At 44.0% G+C, this 23,961-nt stretch overlaps 2 protein-coding genes across 2 annotated transcripts in view; one reads left to right on the forward strand and one right to left on the reverse strand.

Annotated features, from left to right (window-relative positions):
* The window catches only part of LOC112236103 (cohesin subunit SA-1-like), a gene marked incomplete in the record, with an annotated part of 58,971 nt that extends 58,844 nt beyond the window's left edge, over positions 1-127 (forward strand). The window contains 1 exon segment of the mRNA XM_042296869.1: positions 94-127.
* Positions 1-23,448, reverse strand: part of LOC121839239 (fibronectin type III domain-containing protein 3B-like) — a 28,903-nt gene extending 5,455 nt beyond the window's left edge. Inside the window, exons 1-6 of the mRNA XM_042296870.1 lie at positions 23,353-23,448; positions 20,416-20,584; positions 16,644-16,786; positions 7,871-7,929; positions 3,831-3,976; positions 32-91 (exon numbers count right to left, since the gene is read on the reverse strand). Coding sequence (XP_042152804.1) covers positions 32-91; positions 3,831-3,976; positions 7,871-7,929; positions 16,644-16,786; positions 20,416-20,564 — 557 coding nt within the window. The 5' untranslated portion in view covers positions 20,565-20,584; positions 23,353-23,448. The remainder of the gene's footprint in view (positions 1-31; positions 92-3,830; positions 3,977-7,870; positions 7,930-16,643; positions 16,787-20,415; positions 20,585-23,352) is intronic.
* Between the last annotated feature and the right edge of the window lie 513 nt (positions 23,449-23,961).

Consider the following 23,961-nt stretch of genomic DNA (forward strand, 5'->3'; position numbering starts at 1 on the left):
TGTGTTGCTGACGGAAGGTGTGTGTTCTTACCGTACGTGGTAGTCTGAAGCTGGCCTCAGGTCTTTTAGATGACACTCCAACTCCTCTCCACTACACACACACACACACACACACACACACACACACACACACACACACACACACACACACACATGTTATTTACACTTGAGGTGAAAGTGAGCTGTTTATGTTTGCGTCAGTTGTTCTTCAAAGTCTGGAACATTCATACACAAGTCATACACACACCTGAGTTAGGTGTTTTTACCTGCTAGTCAGATCAGAGATAGGTGTGTTTTACCTGCTTCAGGATCAGAGTTAGGTGTGTTTTACCTGCTAGTCAGGATCAGAGATAGGTGTGTTTTACCTGCTAGTCAGGATCAGAGTTAGGTGTGTTTTACCTGCTAGTCAGGATCAGAGTTAGGTGTGTTTTACCTGCTAGTCAGGATCAGAGATAGGTGTGTTTTACCTGCTAGTCAGGATCAGAGTTAGGTGTGTGTTACCTGTTAGTCAGGATCAGAGATAGGTGTGTGTTACCTGCTAGTCAGGATCAGAGTTAGGTGTGTGTTACCTGCTAGTCAGGATCAGAGTTAGGTGTGTTTTACCTGCTAGTCAGGATCAGAGATAGGTGTGTTTTACCTGCTAGTCAGGATCAGAGATAGGTGTGTTTTACCTGCTAGTCAGGATCAGAGATAGGTGTGTTTTACCTGCTAGTCAGGATCAGAGATAGGTGTGTTTTACCTGCTAGTCAGGATCAGAGATAGGTGTGTTTTACCTGCTAGTCAGGATCAGAGTTAGGTGTGTTTTACCTGCTAGTCAGGATCAGAGATAGGTGTGTTTTACCTGCTAGTCAGGATCAGAGTTAGGTGTGTTTTACCTGCTAGTCAGGATCAGAGTTAGGTGTGTGTTACCTGCTAGTCAGGATCAGAGTTAGGTGTGTTTTACCTGTTAGACAGGATCAGAGATAGGTGTGTTTTACCTGCTAGTCAGGATCAGAGTTAGGTGTGTTTTACCTGCTAGTCAGGATCAGAGATAGGTGTGTTTTACCTGCTAGTCAGGATCAGAGATAGGTGTGTTTACCTGCTAGTCAGGATCAGAGATAGGTGTGTTTTACCTGCTAGTCAGGATCAGAGATAGGTGTGTTTTACCTGCTAGTCAGGATCAGAGTTAGGTGTGTTTTACCTGCTAGTCAGGATCAGAGTTAGGTGTGTTTTACCTGCTAGTCAGGATCAGAGATAGGTGTGTTTTACCTGCTAGTCAGGATCAGAGTTAGGTGTGTTTTACCTGCTAGTCAGGATCAGAGTTAGGTGTGTTTTACCTGCTAGTCAGGATCAGAGTTAGGTGTGTTTTACCTGCTAGTCAGGATCAGAGTTAGGTGTGTTTTACCTGCTAGTCAGGATCAGAGATAGGTGTGTTTTACCTGCTAGTCAGGATCAGAGTTAGGTGTGTTTTACCTGCTAGTCAGGATCAGAGATAGGTGTGTTTTACCTGCTAGTCAGGATCAGAGTTAGGTGTGTTTTACCTGCTAGTCAGGATCAGAGTTAGGTGTGTTTTGCCTGCTAGTCAGGATCAGAGTTAGGTGTGTTTTACCTGCTAGTCAGGATCAGAGATAGGTGTGTTTTACCTGCTAGTCAGGATCAGAGTTAGGTGTGTTTTGCCTGCTAGTCAGGATCAGAGTTAGGTGTGTTTTACCTGCTAGTCAGGATCAGAGTTAGGTGTGTTTTACCTGCTAGTCAGGATCAGAGTTAGGTGTGTTTTACCTGCTAGTCAGGATCAGAGATAGGTGTGTTTTACCTGCTAGTCAGGATCAGAGATAGGTGTGTTTTACCTGCTAGTCAGGATCAGAGATAGGTGTGTTTTACCTGCTAGTCAGGATCAGAGATAGGTGTGTTTTACCTGCTAGTCAGGATCAGAGTTAGGTGTGTTTTACCTGCTAGTCAGGATCAGAGTTAGGTGTGTTTTACCTGCTAGTCAGGATCAGAGATAGGTGTGTTTTACCTGCTAGTCAGGATCAGAGTTAGGTGTGTTTTACCTGCTAGTCAGGATCAGAGTTAGGTGTGTTTTACCTGCTAGTCAGGATCAGAGATAGGTGTGTTTTACCTGCTAGTCAGGATCAGAGTTAGGTGTGTGTTACCTGTTAGTCAGGATCAGAGATAGGTGTGTGTTACCTGCTAGTCAGGATCAGAGATAGGTGTGTTTTACCTGCTAGTCAGGATCAGAGATAGGTGTGTTTTACCTGTTAGTCAGGATCAGAGTTAGGTGTGTGTTACCTCCTAGTCAGGATCAGAGATAGGTGTGTGTTACCTGCTAGTCAGGATCAGAGATAGGTGTGTTTTACCTGCTAGTCAGGATCAGAGATAGGTGTGTGTTACCTGCTAGTCAGGATCAGAGTTAGGTGTGTTTTACCTGCTAGTCAGGATCAGAGATAGGTGTGTGTTACCTGCTAGTCAGGATCAGAGATAGGTGTGTTTTACCTGCTAGTCAGGATCAGAGATAGGTGTGTGTTACCTGCTAGTCAGGATCAGAGATAGGTGTGTTTTACCTGTTAGTCAGGATCAGAGATAGGTGTGTTTTACCTGCTAGTCAGGATCAGAGATAGGTGTGTGTTACCTGCTAGTCAGGATCAGAGTTAGGTGTGTTTTACCTGCTAGTCAGGATCAGAGATAGGTGTGTTTTACCTGCTAGTCAGGATCAGAGTTAGGTGTGTTTTACCTGTTAGTCAGGATCAGAGATAGGTGTGTGTTACCTGCTAGTCAGGATCAGAGTTAGGTGTGTTTTACCTGCTAGTCAGGATCAGAGATAGGTGTGTGTTACCTGCTAGTCAGGATCAGAGATAGGTGTGTTTTACCTGCTAGTCAGGATCAGAGATAGGTGTGTTTTACCTGCTAGTCAGGATCAGAGATAGGTGTGTTTTACCTGCTAGTCAGGATCAGAGTTAGGTGTGTTTACCTGCTAGACAGGATCAGAGATAGGTGTGTTTTACCTGCTAGTCAGGATCAGAGATAGGTGTGTGTTACCTGCTAGTCAGGATCAGAGATAGGTGTGTTTTACCTGCTAGTCAGGATCAGAGATAGGTGTGTTTTACCTGCTAGTCAGGATCAGAGATAGGTGTGTGTTACCTGCTAGTCAGGATCAGAGATAGGTGTGTGTTACCTGTTAGACAGGATCAGAGTTAGGTGTGTTTTACCTGCTAGTCAGGATCAGAGATAGGTGTGTGTTACCTGTTAGACAGGATCAGAGTTAGGTGTGTTTTACCTGCTAGTCAGGATCAGAGATAGGTGTGTTTTACCTGCTAGTCAGTATCAGAGATAGGTGTGTGTTACCTGTTAGACAGGATCAGAGTTAGGTGTGTGTTACCTGTTAGACAGGATCAGAGTTAGGTGTGTTTTACCTGCTAGTCAGGATCAGAGATAGGTGTGTTTTACCTGTTAGACAGGATCAGAGATAGGTGTGTTTTACCTGCTAGTCAGGATCAGAGATAGGTGTGTTTTACCTGTTAGACAGGATCAGAGTTAGGTGTGTTTTACCTGCTAGTCAGGATCAGAGATAGGTGTGTGTTACCTGTTAGACAGGATCAGAGTTAGGTGTGTTTTACCTGCTAGTCAGGATCAGAGATAGGTGTGTGTTACCTGCTAGTCAGGATCAGAGATAGGTGTGTGTACCTGTTAGTCAGGATCAGAGATAGGTGTGTTTTACCTGTTAGTCAGGATCAGAGATAGGTGTGTTTTACCTGTTAGTCAGGATCAGAGATAGGTGTGTGTTACCTGTTAGTCAGGATCAGAGATAGGTGTGTGTTACCTGTTAGTCAGGATCAGAGATAGGTGTGTGTTACCTGTATATAAGTCTGTATTTGCCGTCCCGTCCCTTGTCGGACAGAGAGACCTCGTAGGTGAGAGACTGGCTGTTGCTGAACCGGTTCACCAGCCCGACCGGGGGAGCCCAGGACAACCTAGCACCCCGCGCGTGCACGTTGGACACCTGGAACACCACACACATGTTAGATAACACACACACACAAAGTTCCTATCAGTTTATGTTCCAGTTCATCCCCGTCACGGATGCTGGGTCGGTGAAATGACAGTCTGAGTAGAAGAAACATTTACCCACACCTTGGCACTGAAACAATCACCCCATCAACCACTGTCTCTACACACACACTGGTACTGAAACAATCACCCCATCAACCACTGTCTCTACACACACACACACACACACACCTTGGCCCTGAAACATTCACCCCATCAACCACTGTCTCTACACACAATGGTACTGAAACAATCACCCCATCAACCACTGTCTCTACACACACACACACACACAAACACACACAGGTACTGAAACAATCACCCCATCAACCACTGTCTCTACACACACACACACCCTGGTACTGAAACAATCACCCCATCAACCACTGTCTCTACACACACAAACACACACACACCCTGGTACTGAAACATTCACCCCATCAACCACTGTCTCCACACACACACACTGGTACTGAAACAATCACCCCATCAACCACTGTCTCTACACACACACACACCCTGGTACTGAAACATTCACCCCATCAACCACTGTCTCTACACACACACACTGGTACTGAAACAATCACCCCATCAACCACGGTCTCTACACACACACACACACACACACACACACCCCTGGTACTGAAACAATCACCCCATCAACCACGGTCTCTACACACACAGAAACATTTACCCAAACCGCCAGCAACGGGGAAAGATACACAGCGGAGTGATTTAACACCGAGTGTCTTTCATCCAGACACCACATCGACTGAATACCCAATCTGCCCTGGGGACAAACCACATCGACTGAATACCCAATCTGCCCTGGGGACAAACCACATCGACTGAATACCCAATCTGCCCCGGGGACAAACCACATCGACTGAATACCCAATCTGCCCTGGGGACAAACCACATCGACTGAATACCCAATCTGCCCCGGGGACAAACCACATCGACTGAATACCCAATCTGCCCTGGGGACAAACCACATCGACTGAATACCCAATCTGCCCTGGGGACAAACCACATCGACTGAATACCCAATCTGCCCCGGGGACAAACCACATCGACTGAATACCCAATCTGCCCTGGGGACAAACCACATCGACTGAACACCCAATCTGCCCCGGGACAAACCACAACGACTGAATACCCAATCTGCCCTCGACTGAACACCCAATCTGCCCCGGGGACAAACCACAACGACTGAATACCCAATCTGCCCTGGGGACAAACCACATCGACTGAATACCCAATCTGCCCTGGGGACAAACCACATCGACTGAATACCCAATCTGCCCTGGGGACAAACCACATCGACTGAATACCCAATCTGCCCTGGGGACAAACCACATCGACTGAATACCCAATCTGCCCTGGGGACAAACCACATCGACTGAATACCCAATCTGCCCTGGGGACAAACCACATCGACTGAATACCCAATCTGCCCTGGGGACAAACCACATCGACTGAATACCCAATCTGCCCTGGGGACAAACCACATTGACTGAATACCCAATCTGCCCTGGGGACAAACCACATCGACTGAATACCCAATCTGCCCTGGGGACAAACCACATCGACTGAATACCCAATCTGCCCTGGGGACAAACCACATCGACTGAATACCCAATCTGCCCTGGGGACAAACCACATCGACTGAATACCCAATCTGCCCTGGGGACAAACCACATCGACTGAATACCCAATCTGCCCTGGGGACAAACCACATCGACTGAATACCCAATCTGCCCTGGGGACAAACCACATCGACTGAATACCCAATCTGCCCTGGGGACAAACCACATCGACTGAATACCCAATCTGCCCTGGGGACAAACCACATCGACTGAATACCCAATCTGCCCTGGGGACAAATCACATCGACTGAATACCCAATCTGCCCTGGGGACAAACCACATCGACTGAATACCCAATCTGCCCTGGGGACAAACCACATCGACTGAATACCCAATCTGCCCTGGGGACAAACCACATCGACTGAATACCCAATCTGCCCTGGGGACAAACCACATCGACTGAATACCCAATCTGCCCTGGGGACAAACCACATCGACTGAATACCCAATCTGCCCTGGGGACAAACCACATCGACTGAATACCCAATCTGCCCTGGGGACAAACCACATCGACTGAATACCCAATCTGCCCTGGGGACAAACCACATCGACTGAATACCCAATCTGCCCTGGGGACAAACCACATCGACTGAATACCCAATCTGCCCTGGGGACAAATCACATCGACTGAATACCCAATCTGCCCTGGGGACAAACCACATCGACTGAATACCTAATCTGCCCTTGGGATAAACCACATCGACTGAATACCCAATCTGCCCTGGGGACAAACCACATCGACTGAACACCCAATCTGCCCTTGGGACAAACCACATCCACTGAATACCCAATCTGCCCTGGGGACAAACCACATCCCAGAGACACACACTGAAGACTGTCTCATATGACCTCTCCCTCTAGAAGCCTCTAGAAGACAAGCTGACAGTCTCTCTCTCTCTCATACTTCTAGTGTGTTCCTTATCAATACTGTTCAGAAGATCCATTGTAGGGTCTTGTAGAGTCCTGTGTAGGGTTGCAAAGGGAGGGTATAATACTGGAAACGTTTATGGATTACTGGATTGGATATAATCTATCACAAGACATCTAGTGCTCCTTTTGGGTACCTCTGCCCCTCTGTGTGGCCTTATCACAAGTAAAATATATGAAATAATTAAATAAGATGATTTTAAAATTTAAAAAAATAGAATGACAAAGCTGTGAAACATTATCCTAAATATTGTGACGACCCTCCCACTCTGTCTGCCGTATTCTCTCTTTGTTCTTGTTTCCTTATTAGGATGCCGGTGGGCGGAGTTGGGAGGGTCATCAGCTACATGGGAAACACCTGGGCCAGGTGTCTCCCAGGATAAATGGACCTCTTCCACATTCATGGAGGAGACTCTCTCCATGCAGACACCTTTACAGATTTTGTTGTGTTTCTTGGTGGTCTTTTGTTTGTTTGCTTTGGCACCTTTCAACACCCTGCATTATCACATTCATGCATGCAAAACACTCACACTACTGATTACTGATTACACACACCATTGTATATTATACTTAGTTACTTATTTAATAAATATATGTTTTGTTACTCCTTATCTCCACGTTGTCTCCCTTTTGTTACGGGCTTTGAGCCGGTTCGTGACAATATAAACAATCAACTTATTGAATTCCATTGGTGTTTAATATGAGGGTTTCAGCATGAAATAACGTTTATATATTTTTTAACCCACTTTAATTTATTTTACTATGTCAATATTTGTTTTTGTCAATGTTTTGCATCAAACTGACAGTTGTGAACACAGTCAATAGAGTTGCAGAGGTAGTAGAAAATAATGGCATTGTTGATTAGATCCTTTTTGTTCATTAATTAGGCTCTTTTCTCTTGAACTCATGGACAATATGGACACAGATGTAACAAATTAATACTATATATGAAGAATAAAAAAAGTTTTTCAAGTATAAATGACCAAAGTTTCGATTGATTACCATAGATTTTCTGTTAATTACCAAAATTACTGAAGATTCCGGTAACTTTGGTAAATTACCGGTTGCGTTGTAGCCCTAGTTCTGTGTGATGAGGTGGTACAATACTGCCCCTGTGTGGTCAGGTTGGGGACTGCAGGTGTTCTGGGCTCCAAAGGACATACTGCTCTGTGAGGAAGACACCTTTAGGTACAGATGTCTTTGTCTGCAAGTGTGTGTGTGAGTGAGTGTGTGTGTGTGTCTGCGTGCGTGCGTGTATGTGTGTGACTGACCTGTGGTTTGTCGATGGCGGAGAGCACTTCCTGAACTCTCTTTGCCTCCGAGTCGTGATCTGAGAAAAGAGGACAGACACAACATTACCACCAACTAGTGTGTTTCTGCCCTTGTGTGAGAGGGTGAAATTACAGCTAAGCACCACCAGAGGGCAGGCTGAGCTGTGTCATATACAGTACGTACAGTATGTACAGACCCCAAACTGGATTACTGCCTAGGTCTGCCCTCTGTTCTGTTGGCTGCTCATAAGACAGTGGGCCGGTTCCAGTCTCTCTCTCTCTCACACACACACACATACACACACACACCCAGTGGCAGAGCATGTCTACAGGTGATTTAGGAGTGGGTCGGGGTTAGCGCTGGTGTGTGTGTGTGTGCGTGCGTGCGTGCGTGTGTGTGTTTGTGCATGCAATGGAAGTTTTGTGTGTAGTGTGTAGTGTGTGTGTGTGTGTAGTGTGTGTGTGTAGTGTGTAGTGTGTGTAATCCCTATACCAGAGACGCTTCAGACAGGAGCAGAGCTGCTTTCTCCATCAGAGCAGAGTTTACTAAATTACCCAGAAATGGTTTGTGTTTCAGAGAGATAGAGAGAGAGAGAAAGAGAGAGAGAGAGAGATTAGAACACAGAAGAGGAGCGGAGGAGGAGAAGAGAAGAAGGGATGTTTATCAGGATGGAGAGAGAAGTGAGGAAAGCAGAGAGGAGGAGTGTGAGGGGTCATCTTCAAGACCCTGGTGCTGGTCTACTGAGCAGCAAGGGGAACTGGCCCTATCTACCTTCAGGCTCTGCTCAAACCCTACATCCCAACCCAAGCCCTCCATTCCTCCACCTCTGGTCTCTTGGCCCAACCACCCCTAGAATAAAATAAAGGCCCTTCGGTTTTCCGCACTAGCACTGATTTTGCTGATAGATACTTTGTTGAGGGAAACTGTATTTACGATCGTGACGTTGTTGTTGTCCCACCTAGCTATCTTAAGATGAACGAACTAACTGTAAACCGCTCTGGATAAAAGCGTCTGCTAAATTACTAAAATGGGTGTAGGGTGATTACACAATCACGGTGTTCCAGTTCTGTGACATCATCAGCAGGCGCAGCAGATGCAGGGGGAGGGGCTTGTCAGACGGTGAATATATCTAAGTGTGTCTGGGTGTATTTTTTTATTTTATTTATTTCACCTTTATTTAACCAGGTAGGCCAGTTGAGAACAAGTTCTCATTTACAACTGTGACCTGGCCAAGATAAAGCAAAGCAGTGCGACACAAACAACAACACAGAGTTACACATGGAATAAACAAATGTACAGTCAGTAACACAATAGAAAAAAAAAACATGTACATTGTGTGCAAATGAGGTAAGATTAGGGAAGTAAGGCAATAAATAGGCCGTAGTGGCAAATTAATTACAATTTAGCAATTAAACACTGGAGTGATAGATGTGCAGAAGATGAATGTGCAAGTAGAGATACTGGGGTGCAAAGGATTTAAAAAATAATAATAACAATATGGGGATGAGGTAGTTTGGATGGGCTATTTACAGATGGGCTATGTACAGTTGCAATGATCTGTGAGCTGCTCTGACAGCTGATGCTTAAAGTTAGTGAGAGAGATATGACTCTCCAGCTTCAGCGATTTTTGCAATTTGTTCCAGTCATTGGAGGAATAGGTTTTGGGGGTGATCACTGAGATATACCTGCTGGATCGCGTGCTACGAGTGGGTGCTGCTATGGTGACCAGTGAGCTGAGATAAGGCAGGGCTTTACCTAGCAGACTTCTAGATGACCTGGATCCAGTGGGTTTGGCGACAAATATGAAGCGAGGGCCAGTCAACGAGAGCATACAGGTTGCAGTGGTGGATAGTATATGGGGCTTTGGTGACAAAACAGATGGCACTGTGATAGACTGCATCCAATTTGTTGAGTAGAGTGTTGGAGGCTAATTTGTAAATCACATCGCCAAAGTCGAGGGTTGGTAGGATAGTCAGTTTTACAAGGGTATGTTTGGCAGCATGAGTGAAGGCTGCTTTGTTGCAAAATAGGAAGCCAATTCTAGAAGGAAGGAGAGTTTACAGTCTAACCAGACACCTAGGTATTTGTAGTTATCCACGTATTCTAAGTCAGAGCCATCCAGAGTAGTGATGCTGGACGGGCGGGCAGGTGCGGGCAGCGATCGGTTGAAGAGCATGCATTTAGCTTTACTAGCATTTAAGAGCAGTTGGAGGCCACAGAAGGAGAGTTGTATGGCATTGAAGCTTGTCTGGAGCCCAGCTGATTTGTAGGGGTCCAGATTTTGCAACTCTTTCAGAACATCAGCTATCTGGATTTGGGTGAAGGAGAAATGGGGGAGGTTTGGGCAAGTTGTTGTGGGGGGTGCAGGGTTGTTGTGGGGGGTGCAGGGTTGTTAACCGGGGTAGGGGTAGCCAGGTGGAAAGTATGGCCAGCCGTAGAAAAATGCTTATTGAAATTCTCAATTATAGTGGATTTATCGGTGGTGACAGTGTTTCCTAGCCTCAGTGCAGTGGGCAGCTGGGAGGAGGTGTTCTTATTCTTCATGGACTTTTTACAGTGTCCCAGAACATTTTTGAGTTAGTACTACAGGATACAAATTTCTGTTTGAAAAAGCTAGCCTTTGCTTTCCTAACTGCCTGTGTATATTGGTTCCTAACTTCCCTGAAAAGTTGCATATCGCGGGGGCTATCCGATGCTAATGCAGTACGCCACAGGATGTTTTTGTGCTGGTCTAGGGCAGTCAGGTCTGGAGTGAACCAGGGGCTATATCTGTCCCTGGTTCTAAATTGCGGAATGGGGCATGCTTATTTAAGATGGTGTAAAAAATATACTTTTAGAAACTAGAAACAATGAATTGAAGGAACAGAGGAGAGAGGGAGATACAAAGAAAGAGAGGCACAGCGCCATGAAAAGCTATTTGCCCCCATTCGGATTTTAGCATATTGTTGACACTGAATGTTATCAGATCTTCATCCAAAACCTAATATTAGATTAAGTGGACCTGAGTTTACTAATAACAAAAAAAATGGATTCTTATTTCATTTATTTAATTAAGAAAGTTATGCAACGACCAATTCCCCCGTGTGAAAAAGTAATTTCCCCCTCACACGCAATAAGTGGTTGTACCACCTTCAGCAGCGATGACTGCAACCAAACCCTTCCTGTAGTTGTCTCTCACCGTCGCTCTGGAGGAATTGTGTCCCACTCTTACATGCAGACCTGATTAAACTGCTTGTTTCCAATCCTGCCACAACATCTCAATTGGGATCATTAGGACTTTGACTGGTCCAAAACTTCAAATGTTTAGCTTTTTAGACATTTTCATGTGGACTTGATTGTGTGTTTTGGATCATTGTCTTGCTGCACGACCCAGCTGCGGGTCATTAGCTTCAGCTCACAGGCGGATGACCTGACATTCTCCTGTAGAATTCTCCTGCAGAACTTTTTGGATGACATGGGTCACATTATGCCTGGCGAAAACCAAGCACTGCATTCCACAGTAAGAACCTTACACCAATGGTCAAGCATACATTTTGCATAAATTTGTTTATGAAATAAATGAAATAAGTATGTATTTGTTCACTCAGGTTCCCAACTAGGTTTTGGTTGAAGATCTGATATTATTCACTATCAAAAATATGCAAAAGTAGATTTTCTTTTTGAAGGGGGCACTGTAGAGATAAAGGGTGAGAGAGATATAAGATAAAGAGAACAAAAGGAGAATGAGAGAGAGAAACAGAGCGATAGAAAAAGAAGCCTGCAGGGTGAGTTCCACAGCGTTTTCATCTATGCATAGTGAGCATTCCATCTGCACAACAGCTGGCCTCCTTAACACACACATTTTTCTATCCTTATGGGGACATCAAATGTATTTCCATTCAAAATCCTATTTTCTCTAACCCATAACCCTAACCATAACCCTAATTGTTACCACACACACACACACGTTGAGACCTGTCTGAGAAGGTTTGTAGTCATGGTGACAGTTTAGTTCTCATGGACAGAGACCATGGTATACAGACAAGATGAGTGTGTGTGTGTGTGTCCAGCCATACCTTCATAGAGGAGGTGTGTGAGGTGCCAAAAGACACAGGAATTCTGCCGCTCTTCCTGGTAGGCAACAGTGTGTGTGTGCGTGTGTGTGTGTGTGTGTGTGTGTGTGTGTGTGTGTGTGTGTGTGTGTGTGTGTGTGTGTGTGTGTGTGTGTATGTGTGTGTGTGTGTGTTGGCTGAAGCATTGGGAACTCTGAGATGGTAGAAGTACCGTTTCAACCCAGCCGACCAGCCGACCAAAAGGAAATGTGTTAATATCACTGTTCTGAAGATCATTAATTAATCTACAGTTGAAGTAGTAAATATACATACACTTAGATTGGAGTCATTGAAACTCGTTTTTCAACCACTCCACACATTTCTTGTTAACAAACTAGTTTTGGCAAGTCATTTAGGACATCTACTTTGTACATGACACAAGTCATTTTTCCAACAATTGTTTACAGACAGATTATTTCACTTATAATTCACTGTATCACAATTCCAGTGGGTCAGAAGTTTACATACACTAAGTTGACTGTGCCTTTAAACAGCTTGGAAAATTCCAAAAAATGATGTCATGGCTTTAGAAGCTTCTGATAGTCTAATGGACATAATTTGAGTCAGTTGGAGGTGTGCCTGTGGATGTATTTCAAGTCCTACCTCCCAACTCAGTGCCTCTTTGCTTGACATCATGGGAAAATCCAAAGAAATCAGCCAAGACCTCCGAAAATATATTTGTCATCCCGCTCAGGAAGGAGACGCGTTCTGTCTCCTAGAGATGAACGTATTTTGGTGCAAAAAGTGCAAATCAATCCCAGAACAACAGCAAAGGACCTTGTGAAGATGCTGGAGGAAACAGGTATAAAAGTATCTATATCCACAGTAAAACAAGTCCTATATCAACATGAACTGAAAGGTCACTCATCAAGGAAGGAGCCACTGCTCCCAAACCGCCATAAAAAAGCCAGACTACAGTTTGCAAATGCACATGGGGACAAAGATCGTACTTTTTGGAGAAATGTCCTCTGGTCTGATGAAACAAAAATAGAACTGTTTAGCCATAATGACCATCATTATGTTTGGAGGAAAAAGGGGGAGGCTTGCAAGCCGAAGAACACCATCCCAACTGTGAAGCACTGGGGTGGCAGCATCATGTTGTGGGGGTGCTTTGCTGCAGGAGGGACTGGTGCACTTCACAAAATAGATGGCATCATGAGGAAAGAAAATTATGTGGATATATTGAAGCAACATCTCAAGACATCAGTCAGGAAGTTAAAGCTTGGTCGCAAATGGGTCTTCCAAATGGACAATGACCCCAAGCATACTTCCAAAGTTGTGGAAAAATGGCTTAAGGAGAATAAAGTCAAGGTATTGGAGTGGCCATCACAAAGCCCTGACGTCAATCCCATAGAAAATGTGTGGGCAGAACTGAAAAAGCGTGTGCGAGCAAGGAGGCCTACAAACCTGACTCAGTTACACCAGCTCTGTCAGGAGGAATGGGCCAAAATTCAACCAACTTATTGTGGGAAGCTTGTGGAAGGCTACCTGAAACGTAAATGTCAGGAATTGTGAAAAACTGAGTTTAAATGTATTTGGCTAAGGTGTATGTAAACTTCCGACTTCAGCTGTAAATCAGATGGTAATGATGGCCTGATGATATGCATCTCTGGCTCTGCACTAGCCAACATTGTGCAGATGTGTGTGTAAGAGAGACTTGTAAGAACAAGACTGAGTCAGACTGGACTTGTACTCCTTGAACCAGCTGACACAGACAGGCAGGCGAGCAGGCCCTTATTTGTGTGTGTGTGGGGGGGCTATTACCATAGGAACACAGGCAAAATCATGGAGGGTGGGAGAGCGTACACACTTACAGAGAGTCACTATAACAGCGTGGTTTATTTTAAAAGGCCTGAGTCATGCTAAGGTCAGGGGTCGGATGTGTTAATGAACTAAACGAGCACTTACTACAGCTCTCTCTCTCTCTCTCTGTCTCTCTCTGGATGACATCATCTTACATCAGTCTTTTGTTTTAAACGTGTCAGGAGACGTCCATTTTCTTTCCACTCCTTTCCTCCCCTTTTCCTCCTCTCCTCAAAGTACCCATTCTACAGTATAACCAACATGGACTGGCCACGTCATTTTCCTAAAATCACTGCTCTCTACATACAAATGATGCCACGTTCAAAACAACTCGGAACTCAGAAATCTCTGACTTCGGAATTCAGTACATTCAAGACAGCTGTGAACTCCGAGTAAATGGTCATCCAACTCGGAATGCCAAGTCGGGAACTTGGACATCTTTCTAGGGCTCCAACCTTCTGACCTGAAGACTACTGACGTCATCTTGAAAGCACCACTAGAATCACAGAAAGGTGCTGCCATTATGATGACGTAGAACCAACATGGCGGACAAAGGCACATCTGTTTCAGTTGAAATCTAAGCTCTACTGAGAAACTGCACCGCTGGCGTTGATCCACCATGGGACATCAGTTTCCTGAAATCACTGTTCTCTACAGATAAACTGCGCCGCTGACGTAGATCCATCATGGAGGACAGAGGCACATCTGATTGTGTTTAGAGCGGCTCAGTTCTAAGGAAGAGCGGTGGGCTTTACTGACTGTCTTGACTGACTGGTAGCCAAGCACATTACTGGGATATAGTACATTAGCCAATAGACACACAAACACACACGTCCAGGAGGGCACAGAGCAAAGTCTACAGCGTGGGTGTGTTTGTGTGTGAGTGTGAACCCTGTCTGGTGTTCCAGACAGTGTGTGTGTGTGTGTGTGTGTGTGTGTGTGTGTGTGTGTGTGTGTGTGTGTGTGTGTGTGTGTGTGTGTGTGTGTGTGTGATACTCATGGTTGAAAGCAGAGGGCCAAGCAGTAGATTAGACAGATGGAATGTTCTCTCTCTCAGTCCGTTCTATAGCTCTCTTTCTCTCCCTTTGTTTCTCATCCCCCTCTCACTCTCTCTACCATCTTTCTCTCCCTTTGTCTCTCATCCCCCTCTCACTCTCTCTACCATCTTTCTCTCCCCCTGTCTCTCATCCCCCTCTCACTCTCTCTACCATCTTTCTCTCCCTTTGTCTCTCATCCCCCTCTCACTCTCTCTACCATCTTTCTCTCCCCCTGTCTCTCATCCCCCTCTCACTCTCTCTACCATCTTTCTCTCCCTTTGTCTCTCATCCCCCTCTCACTCTCTCTACCATCTTTTTCTCCCCCTGTCTCTCATCCCCCTCTCACTCTCTCTACCATCTTTCTCTCCACTCAATCTACCTCCGAGCTTTTCATTTGCTCTCATATTCTCTGTTCTCACTTTTAATTCCCCTGTCCCTCTATCATACTCTTCTCTTTTTTCTCCCTCTCTCTCTCTTTCTCCCTCTCTCATGCTCTGATTGTTTTAGAGGAAGCCCAGTCACGGGGTGTGTGTGCGTGTCTGTGTGTGTGTGTGTGTGTGTGTTGTAGCCGAGTCAGCCTGATCTCCAGTCCAGAACTGAGACCCTGCTAGACCATCAGAAAGACACAGATACTCCTAGACATACACTGGCATGTACTGTACATGTGTGTGTGTGTGTGTGTGTGTGTGTGTGAAGATACTGAGTTGATCAAAGCTCATCAGGCTCTCTCTCTTTCCATGATGTCACCACCCAGCCCAACAAACACCCCTTACACCTGGCCTCAATGGAACATTCCCCTGCCCCTGGACTGTACAGCCGGGCTGGTCCAAAGCTGAAATGGGGGTCTGAGAGGTGGTTTGGCCTGCTTCTTTGGGATTAACTCTGGTGTCTCTCAGCAGGCCTGTCTGTCACCACCTCTGCACACAGGCCAGCGAGATAGAGATGTGTGTGTTTGAAAGGGAGCTCAAAGGGTTCCTTCATGGAGACCAGGACTCAACAGATATGTACTGTACCTCACCCCTCTTCCCTCTCTCCCCCTTACTCCCCTCACCTCCACTCCTCTCCTCAATACCTCTCCTCTCTCCTATCCTGCCCACCCCCCCCCTCCCAGACAAGGCCAGTATTGTAGAGGGAGAAACCGATAGGTCTCGGGAAAGACTCAGCTATGTGGTTACCTAGACAACCCCTTCTCTCCCCCTCCCTCTCTCTCCACCTCTTCTCTCCACCTCAGTAAGACACACCATTCATCTTTTTCTCTCTTTCATTGAGAAGAAAAGAGAGAGAGACATCTGATGATTATTCACTTATCTGTGTGTGTGTGTGTGTGTGTGTGTGTGCCTGCGTGTGTGTGTGTGTGCCTGTGTGTGTGTGTGTGTTTACCTTGCGGTGATTGTGTGTGTGTGTGTGTGTGTGCCTGCGTGTGTGTGTGTGTGTGTGTGTTTACCTTGCGGTGATTGTGTGTGTGTGTGTGTGTGTGTGTGTGCCTGCGTGTGTGTGTGTGTTTACCTTGCGGTGATTGTGTGTGTGTGTGTGCCTGCGTGTGTGTGTGTGTGTGTTTTACCTTGCGGTGATTGTGTGTGTGTGTGTGTGTGTGTGTGTGTGCCTGCGTGTGTGTGTGTGTGTTTACCTTGCGGTGATTGTGTGTGTGTGTGTGCCTGCGTGTGTGTGTGTGTGTGTTTACCTTGCGGTGATTGTGTGTGTGTGTGTGTGTGTGTGTGTGCCTGCGTGTGTGTGTGTGTGTGTGTTTACCTTGCGGTGATTGTGTGTGTGTGTGTTTACCTTGCGGTGATTGTGTGTGTGTGTGTGTGTGTGTGCCTGCGTGTGTGTGTGCGTGTGTTTACCTTGCGGTGATTGTGTGTGAGTGTCTGGCTCGTTGCTCCTTGGGCTGCTCCGTAGTTGTCGTCGTTCCGGCTTCTTCCCTCCTGGACTGTTAGCTCCGCCCATTGACCCCAATGACCCTAGCGAAGGGACGTGGCTCTTCCCGCTGTAACCAATCAAATACAACCAAACTTTATTGACAAAAACTGCAATGACAATGTCTGGTCAAAGTCTAACTTCTGTAAGAAAACAATGTCTGGTCAAAGTCTAACTTCTACAGGAAAACAATGTCTGGTCAAAGTCTAACTTCTATAGGAAAACAATGTCTGGTCAAAGTCTAACTTCTACAGGAAAACAATGTCTGGTCAAAGTCTGTAACTTCTACAGGAAAACAATGTCTGGTCAAAGTCTGTAACTTCTACAGGAAAACAATGTCTGGTCAAAGTCTAACTTCTACAGGAAAACAATGTCTGGTCAACGTCTAACTTCTACAGTAAAACAATGTCTGGTCAAAGTCTAACTTCTATAGGAAAACAATGTCTGGTCAAAGTCTGTAACTTCTACAGTAAAACAATGTCTGGTCAAAGTCTGTAACTTCTACAGGAAAACAATGTCTGGTCAAAGTCTAACTTCTACAGTAAAACAATGTCTGGTCAACGTCTGTAACTTCTACAGTAAAACAATGTCTGGTCAAAGTCTAACTTCTATAGGAAAACAATGTCTGGTCAAAGTCTAACTTCTACAGGAAAACAATGTCTGGTCAAAGTCTGTAACTTCTACAGGAAAACAATGTCTGGTCAAAGTCTAACTTCTATAAGAAAACAATGTCTGGTCAAAGTCTGACTTCTACAGGAAAACAATGTCTGGTCAAAGTCTGTAACTTCTATAGGAAAACAATGTCTGGTCAAAGTCTGACTTCTACAGGAAAACAATGTCTGGTCAAAGTCTGTAACTTCTACAGGAAAACAATGTCTGGTCAAAGTCTGTAACTTCTACAGGAAAACAATGTCTGGTCAAAGTCTAACTTCTATAGGAAAACAATGTCTGGTCAAAGTCTGTAACTTCTATAGGAAAACAATGTCTGGTCAAAGTCTAACTTCTATAGGAAAACAATGTCTGGTCAAAGTCTGTAACTTCTATAGGAAAACAATGTCTGGTCAAAGTCTGTAACTTCTACAGGAAAACAATGTCTGGTCAAAGTCTGTAACTTCTACAGGAAAACAATGTCTGGTCAAAGTCTGTAACTTCTACAGGAAAACAATGTCTGGTCAAAGTCTGTAACTTCTACAGGAAAACAATGTCTGGTCAAAGTCTGTAACTTCTACAGGAAAACAATGTCTGGTCAAAGTCTGTAACTTCTACAGGAAAACAATGTCTGGTCAAAGTCTAACTTCTATAGGAAAACAATGTCTGGTCAAAGTCTAACTTCTATAGGAAAACAATGTCTGGTCAAAGTCTGTAACTTCTATAGGAAAACAATGTCTGGTCAAAGTCTGTAACTTCTACAGGAAAACAATGTCTGGTCAAAGTCTAACTTCTATAGGAAAACAATGTCTGGTCAAAGTCTGTAACTTCTACAGGAAAACAATGTCTGGTCAAAGTCTAACTTCTATAGGAAAACAATGTCTGGTCAAAGTCTGTAACTTCTATAGGAAAACAATGTCTGGTCAAAGTCTGTAACTTCTACAGGAAAACAATGTCTGGTCAAAGTCTAACTTCTATAGGAAAACAATGTCTGGTCAAAGTCTAACTTCTATAGGAAAACAATGTCTGGTCAAAGTCTAACTTCTATAGGAAAACAATGTCTGGTCAAAGTCTAACTTCTACAGGAAAACAATGTCTGGTCAAAGTCTGTAACTTCTACAGGAAAACAATGTCTGGTCAAAGTCTAACTTCTATAAGAAAACAATGTCTGGTCAAAGTCTGACTTCTACAGGAAAACAATGTCTGGTCAAAGTCTGTAACTTCTATAGGAAAACAATGTCTGGTCAAAGTCTGTAACTTCTATAGGAAAACAATGTCTGGTCAAAGTCTGTAACTTCTACAGGAAAACAATGTCTGGTCAAAGTCTGTAACTTCTACAGGAAAACAATGTCTGGTCAAAGTCTAACTTCTATAGGAAAACAATGTCTGGTCAAAGTCTGTAACTTCTATAGGAAAACAATGTCTGGTCAAAGTCTAACTTCTATAGGAAAACAATGTCTGGTCAAAGTCTGTAACTTCTATAGGAAAACAATGTCTGGTCAAAGTCTGTAACTTCTACAGGAAAACAATGTCTGGTCAAAGTCTGTAACTTCTACAGGAAAACAATGTCTGGTCAAAGTCTGTAACTTCTACAGGAAAACAATGTCTGGTCAAAGTCTGTAACTTCTACAGGAAAACAATGTCTGGTCAAAGTCTGTAACTTCTACAGGAAAACAATGTCTGGTCAAAGTCTGTAACTTCTACAGGAAAACAATGTCTGGTCAAAGTCTAACTTCTATAAGAAAACAATGTCTGGTCAAAGTCTGACTTCTATAGGAAAACAATGTCTGGTCAAAGTCTGTAACTTCTACAGGAAAACAATGTCTGGTCAAAGTCTGTAACTTCTACAGGAAAACAATGTCTGGTCAAAGTCTAACTTCTATAGGAAAACAATGTCTGGTCAAAGTCTGTAACTTCTACAGGAAAACAATGTCTGGTCAAAGTCTAACTTCTATAGGAAAACAATGTCTGGTCAAAGTCTGTAACTTCTATAGGAAAACAATGTCTGGTCAAAGTCTGTAACTTCTACAGGAAAACAATGTCTGGTCAAAGTCTAACTTCTATAGGAAAACAATGTCTGGTCAAAGTCTGTAACTTCTATAGGAAAACAATGTCTGGTCAAAGTCTAACTTCTACAGGAAAACAATGTCTGGTCAAAGTCTAACTTCTACAGGAAAACAATGTCTGGTCAAAGTCTGTAACTTCTATAGGAAAACAATGTCTGGTCAAAGTCTGTAACTTCTATAGGAAAACAATGTCTGGTCAAAGTCTAACTTCTATAGGAAAACAATGTCTGGTCAAAGTCTAACTTCTACAGGAAAACAATGTCTGGTCAAAGTCTGTAACTTCTACAGGAAAACAATGTCTGGTCAAAGTCTGTAACTTGTCTATAGTGTCTCTCCTGTCTGCATTATGGCTATATTTCTCAGACTTGTAGATCATGTTGATCACTAGTAAAACCAGTAACTAGTCTAAACTACTAACTAGTCTATAACTAGTCTGTAACTTGTCTCTAATTATAAGGCTAATCCTTTCACACTTGTAGAGAAAGAAACTAGTCTCTATGTTCTAACTAGTATTGTAACTAGTCTCTAACTAGTATTGTAACTAGTCTCTAACTAGTATTGTAACTAGTCACTAACTAGTATTGTAACTAGTCTCTAACTAGTATTGTAACTAGTCTCTAACTAGTATTGTAACTAGTCTCTAACTAGTATTGCATCTAGTGTTTACGTATTACTGTACCTACAGTTTCTCACAGCAGGAAGATAATCCTGCAGCAACAGGAAATGTGAATTATTATGTGGATTATAAATAATGGACATTTTTGTAGCGGTTGACACATTTTTCGTTAGGGCAAATAAAGCCTGCCATTTTAAAGTGAAAATGACAAACTTTAGAAGCCTTATTAAACCGCGTACACACGGCAAGCTAGCATTTCTTGCTAGCGCAGGAAAACTCTCTGCGACAACGGAGTGCTCAAATGAAGATGGCGCATCTGTCGCCTCGGACTAGTTGAACCGGTCTCTAACACCAGGACTATTCACTGACCTGTATCCATTGTGGCTGGAGCCCAGAGACTTGTACAGGGAGGAGGGGGGAGAGTTGAGTCTGTTCTGTCGCTCCAGCTGTCTCTGCTCCTTCATCTTCTTAGGCTGGGGCTTGTTATAGCTCTCCTCTCTGCCAACGTAGCTGGACATGCCATACACTGGGATTATCTCTGGGAGATGGATAGATGGAGGGGGTGAAGAGGGAGGGAGAGAGGGAGAGGAAAATGAGAGCCCGGAAAGACGAGAGAGGGAGTTAGCTATGTCATTTAGGTGTATGTATATACACTGAGTGGACAAAAACATTAAGGACACCTGCTACAGACATAGACGGACCAGGTGAATCAAGGTGAAAGCTGTGATCCCTTACTGATGTAATTTGTTACAATCAGTGTAGATGAAGGGGAGGAGACGGGTTAAAGAAGGATTTTTAAGCCTTGAGACAATTGAGACGGATTGTGTGCGTGTGCCATTCAGAGGGTGAATGGACAAGACAAAATAAGCGCCTCCGAACGGGTTATGTAGTAGGTGCCAGGCGCACCGGTTTGAGTGTGTCAAGAACTGCAATGCTGCTGGGTTTTTCACACTCAACAGTTTCCTGTGTGTATCAAGAATGGTCCACCACCCAAAGGACATCCAGCCAACTTGACTCAACTATGGGAAGCATTAAGAGTCAACATGGGCCAGCATCCCTGTGGAACGCTTTCGACACCTTGTAGAGTCCATGCCCTGACGGATTGAGTCAGTTCTGAGGGCAAAGCGGGGGGGGGATACATAGGAATCATGTAGTAACCAAAAAGTGTTCAACAAATCAAAATATATTTTAGATGTTAGATTCTTCAAAGTAGCCACCCTTTGCCTTGATGACAGCTTTGCACACTCTTGGCATTCTCTCAACCAGCTGCATGAGGTAGTCACCTGGAATGCATTTCAATTAACAGGTGTGCCTTGTTAAAAGTTCATTTGTGGAATTTCTTTCCTTCTTAATGCATTTGAGACAATCAGTTGTGTTGTGACAAGGTAGGGGTGGTATACAGAAGATAGCCCGATTGGTAAAAGACCAAGTCCATATTATGGCAAGAACAGCTCAAATACGCAACGAGAAACAACAGTCCATCACTACTTTAAGACATGAAGGGCAGGCAATGTGGAAAATTTCAAGAACTTTTCAAGTTTCTTCAAGTGCAGTAGCAAAAACCATCAAGCGATATGATGAAACTAGCTCTCATGAGGACCGCCACAGGAAAGGAAGACCCAATTTACCTCTGCTGCAGAGGATAAGTTCATTAGAGTTACCAGACTCAGAAATTGCCGACCAAATAAATGCTTCACTAAGTTCAAGTAACAGACACATCTCAACATGCACTGTTGATAGGAGGCTGCGTGAATCAGGCCTTCATGGTCAAATTGCTGCAAAGAAACCACTTCTAAAGGACACAAATAATAAGAAGAGACTTGATTGGGCCAAGAAACACAAGCAATAGACAGACGGGTGGAAGTCTGTCCTTTGGTCTGATCAGTCCAAATTTGAGATTTTTGGTTCCAACCGCCATGTCTTTGTGGTTCTTAGTGGTTCCCACTATGAAGCATGGAGGAGGAGGTGTGATGGTGTGGGGGTGCTTTGCTGGTGACACTGTTAGTGATTTATTTAGAAGTCAAGGCACACTTAACCAGCATGGCTACCACAGCATTCTGCAGCGATACTCCATCCCATCTGGTTTGTGCTTAGTGGGACTATCATTTGTTTTTCAACAGGACAATGACCTAACACACCTCCAAGCTGTGTAAGGGCTATTTGACCAAGAAGGAGAGTGATTGAGTGCTGCATAAGATGACCTGGCCTCCACAATCACCCGACCTCAACCCAATTGAGATGGTTTAGGATGAGTTGGACCTCAGATTGAAGGAAAAGTAGCCAACAAGTGCTCAGTATATGCGGGAACTCCTTCAAGACTGTTGGAAAAGCATTCAAAGTGAAGCTGGTTGAGAGAATGCCAAAAATGTGCAAAGCTGTTATCAAGGCAAAGGGTGGCTACTTTGAAGAATCTAAAATCTAAAATATATTTTGATTTGTTGAACACGTTTTTGGTTACTACATGATTCCATATGTGTTCTTTCATTATTCTACAATGTAGAAAATAGTAAAAAATAAAATAAAATGAATGAATGAGTAGGAATGTTCAAACTTTTGACTGGCACTGTATATATCTCCAGTGGTGTAAAGTACTTAAGTAAAAATACTTTAAAGTACTACTTAAGTAGTTTTGGGGGTTTCTGTACTTTACTATATATAATTTTGACAACTTTTACTTTTACTCCACTACATTCCTAAAGAAAATAATGTATTTTCTACTCCATACATTTTCTCTGACGCACAAAAGTCCTCGTTACATTTTAAATGCTTAGCAGGACAGGAACATTTTTCAATTCACGCACTTAAAGAGAAAATCCCTGGTCATCCCTACTGCATCTGATCTGGCAGACTCACTAAACACAAATGCTTTGTTTGTAAATGATGTCTGAGTGTTGGAGTGTGCCCCTGGCTATCTGTAAATGATGTCTGAGTGTTGGAGTGTGCCCCTGGCTATCTGTAAATGATGTCTGAGTGTTGGAGTGTGCCCCTGGCTATCCATAAACAAAACAAAACAAGACAATTGTGCCGTATGGTTTGCTTAATATAATGAATTTTAAATTATTAATACTTTTACTTTTGATACTTAAGTATATTTTATCAATTACAATTACTTAAGTATATTTAAAACCAAATACTTTTAGTAGTATTTTACTGGGCGACGTTCCCTTTTACGTGAGTCATTTTCTATTAAGGTATCTAAAGTATGACACTTGAGTACTTTTTCCACAATGGTATATATCTCTAGTACAGGCTACAGTATCTCATATGCCCATAGACATGTCTTAGACTGGGGTGTGGGTATCTTACCTTCTCCATATATGGGCGGGAGGTGGTGTTGGTAGTACTGGTGGGGGGGCAGGTCTCCAGGACTCACAGGGGGTAGAAGGAGTGAGAGTTGGGGATAAAGTGGGGGTGGGTGAGGTACGGCGGGAGGTGGTGCGTGGGGGAGAGAGCGGGGGAGTACGAGGGGGATAACATTCAGGAGACTGGGGGGTGACGACCACCCGACGCACTCCTGTGTTGTCTTCTAACACCTGGGGGGAGGAGAGGCAAAGGGGAGAGGAGGGAGGAGAGGGGGAGGGGAGGAGAGGAATTCTTAGCATTACTGGAGAATTCCACAATAGAACACATCCAATAACACTCCACAAACACTGGGCTCAATTAAATCCAACCCACACTGGAGTGTTCACACATTAGTTCTCCCCATGGTCAAATAACATGGCAGGTTGTGTAAAACCCACCATCACCACCAGGAAGTAGTTCCCCTCACAGGTAACTACAGTTGACAGATTAAGAGGAGTGTGTGGGGGGCAGTAGTTTGTAACCCAATACACAAAATTAAATTGCTATGGGTTTGATCAAACTCCAGTTTAAGACTTTGGCTGCATGCACACACACACACAAATTCCACCAATT

This window comes from Oncorhynchus tshawytscha, linkage group LG14 (genome assembly GCF_018296145.1).
Source record: "Oncorhynchus tshawytscha isolate Ot180627B linkage group LG14, Otsh_v2.0, whole genome shotgun sequence".
Lineage (NCBI taxonomy): Eukaryota > Metazoa > Chordata > Actinopteri > Salmoniformes > Salmonidae > Oncorhynchus > Oncorhynchus tshawytscha.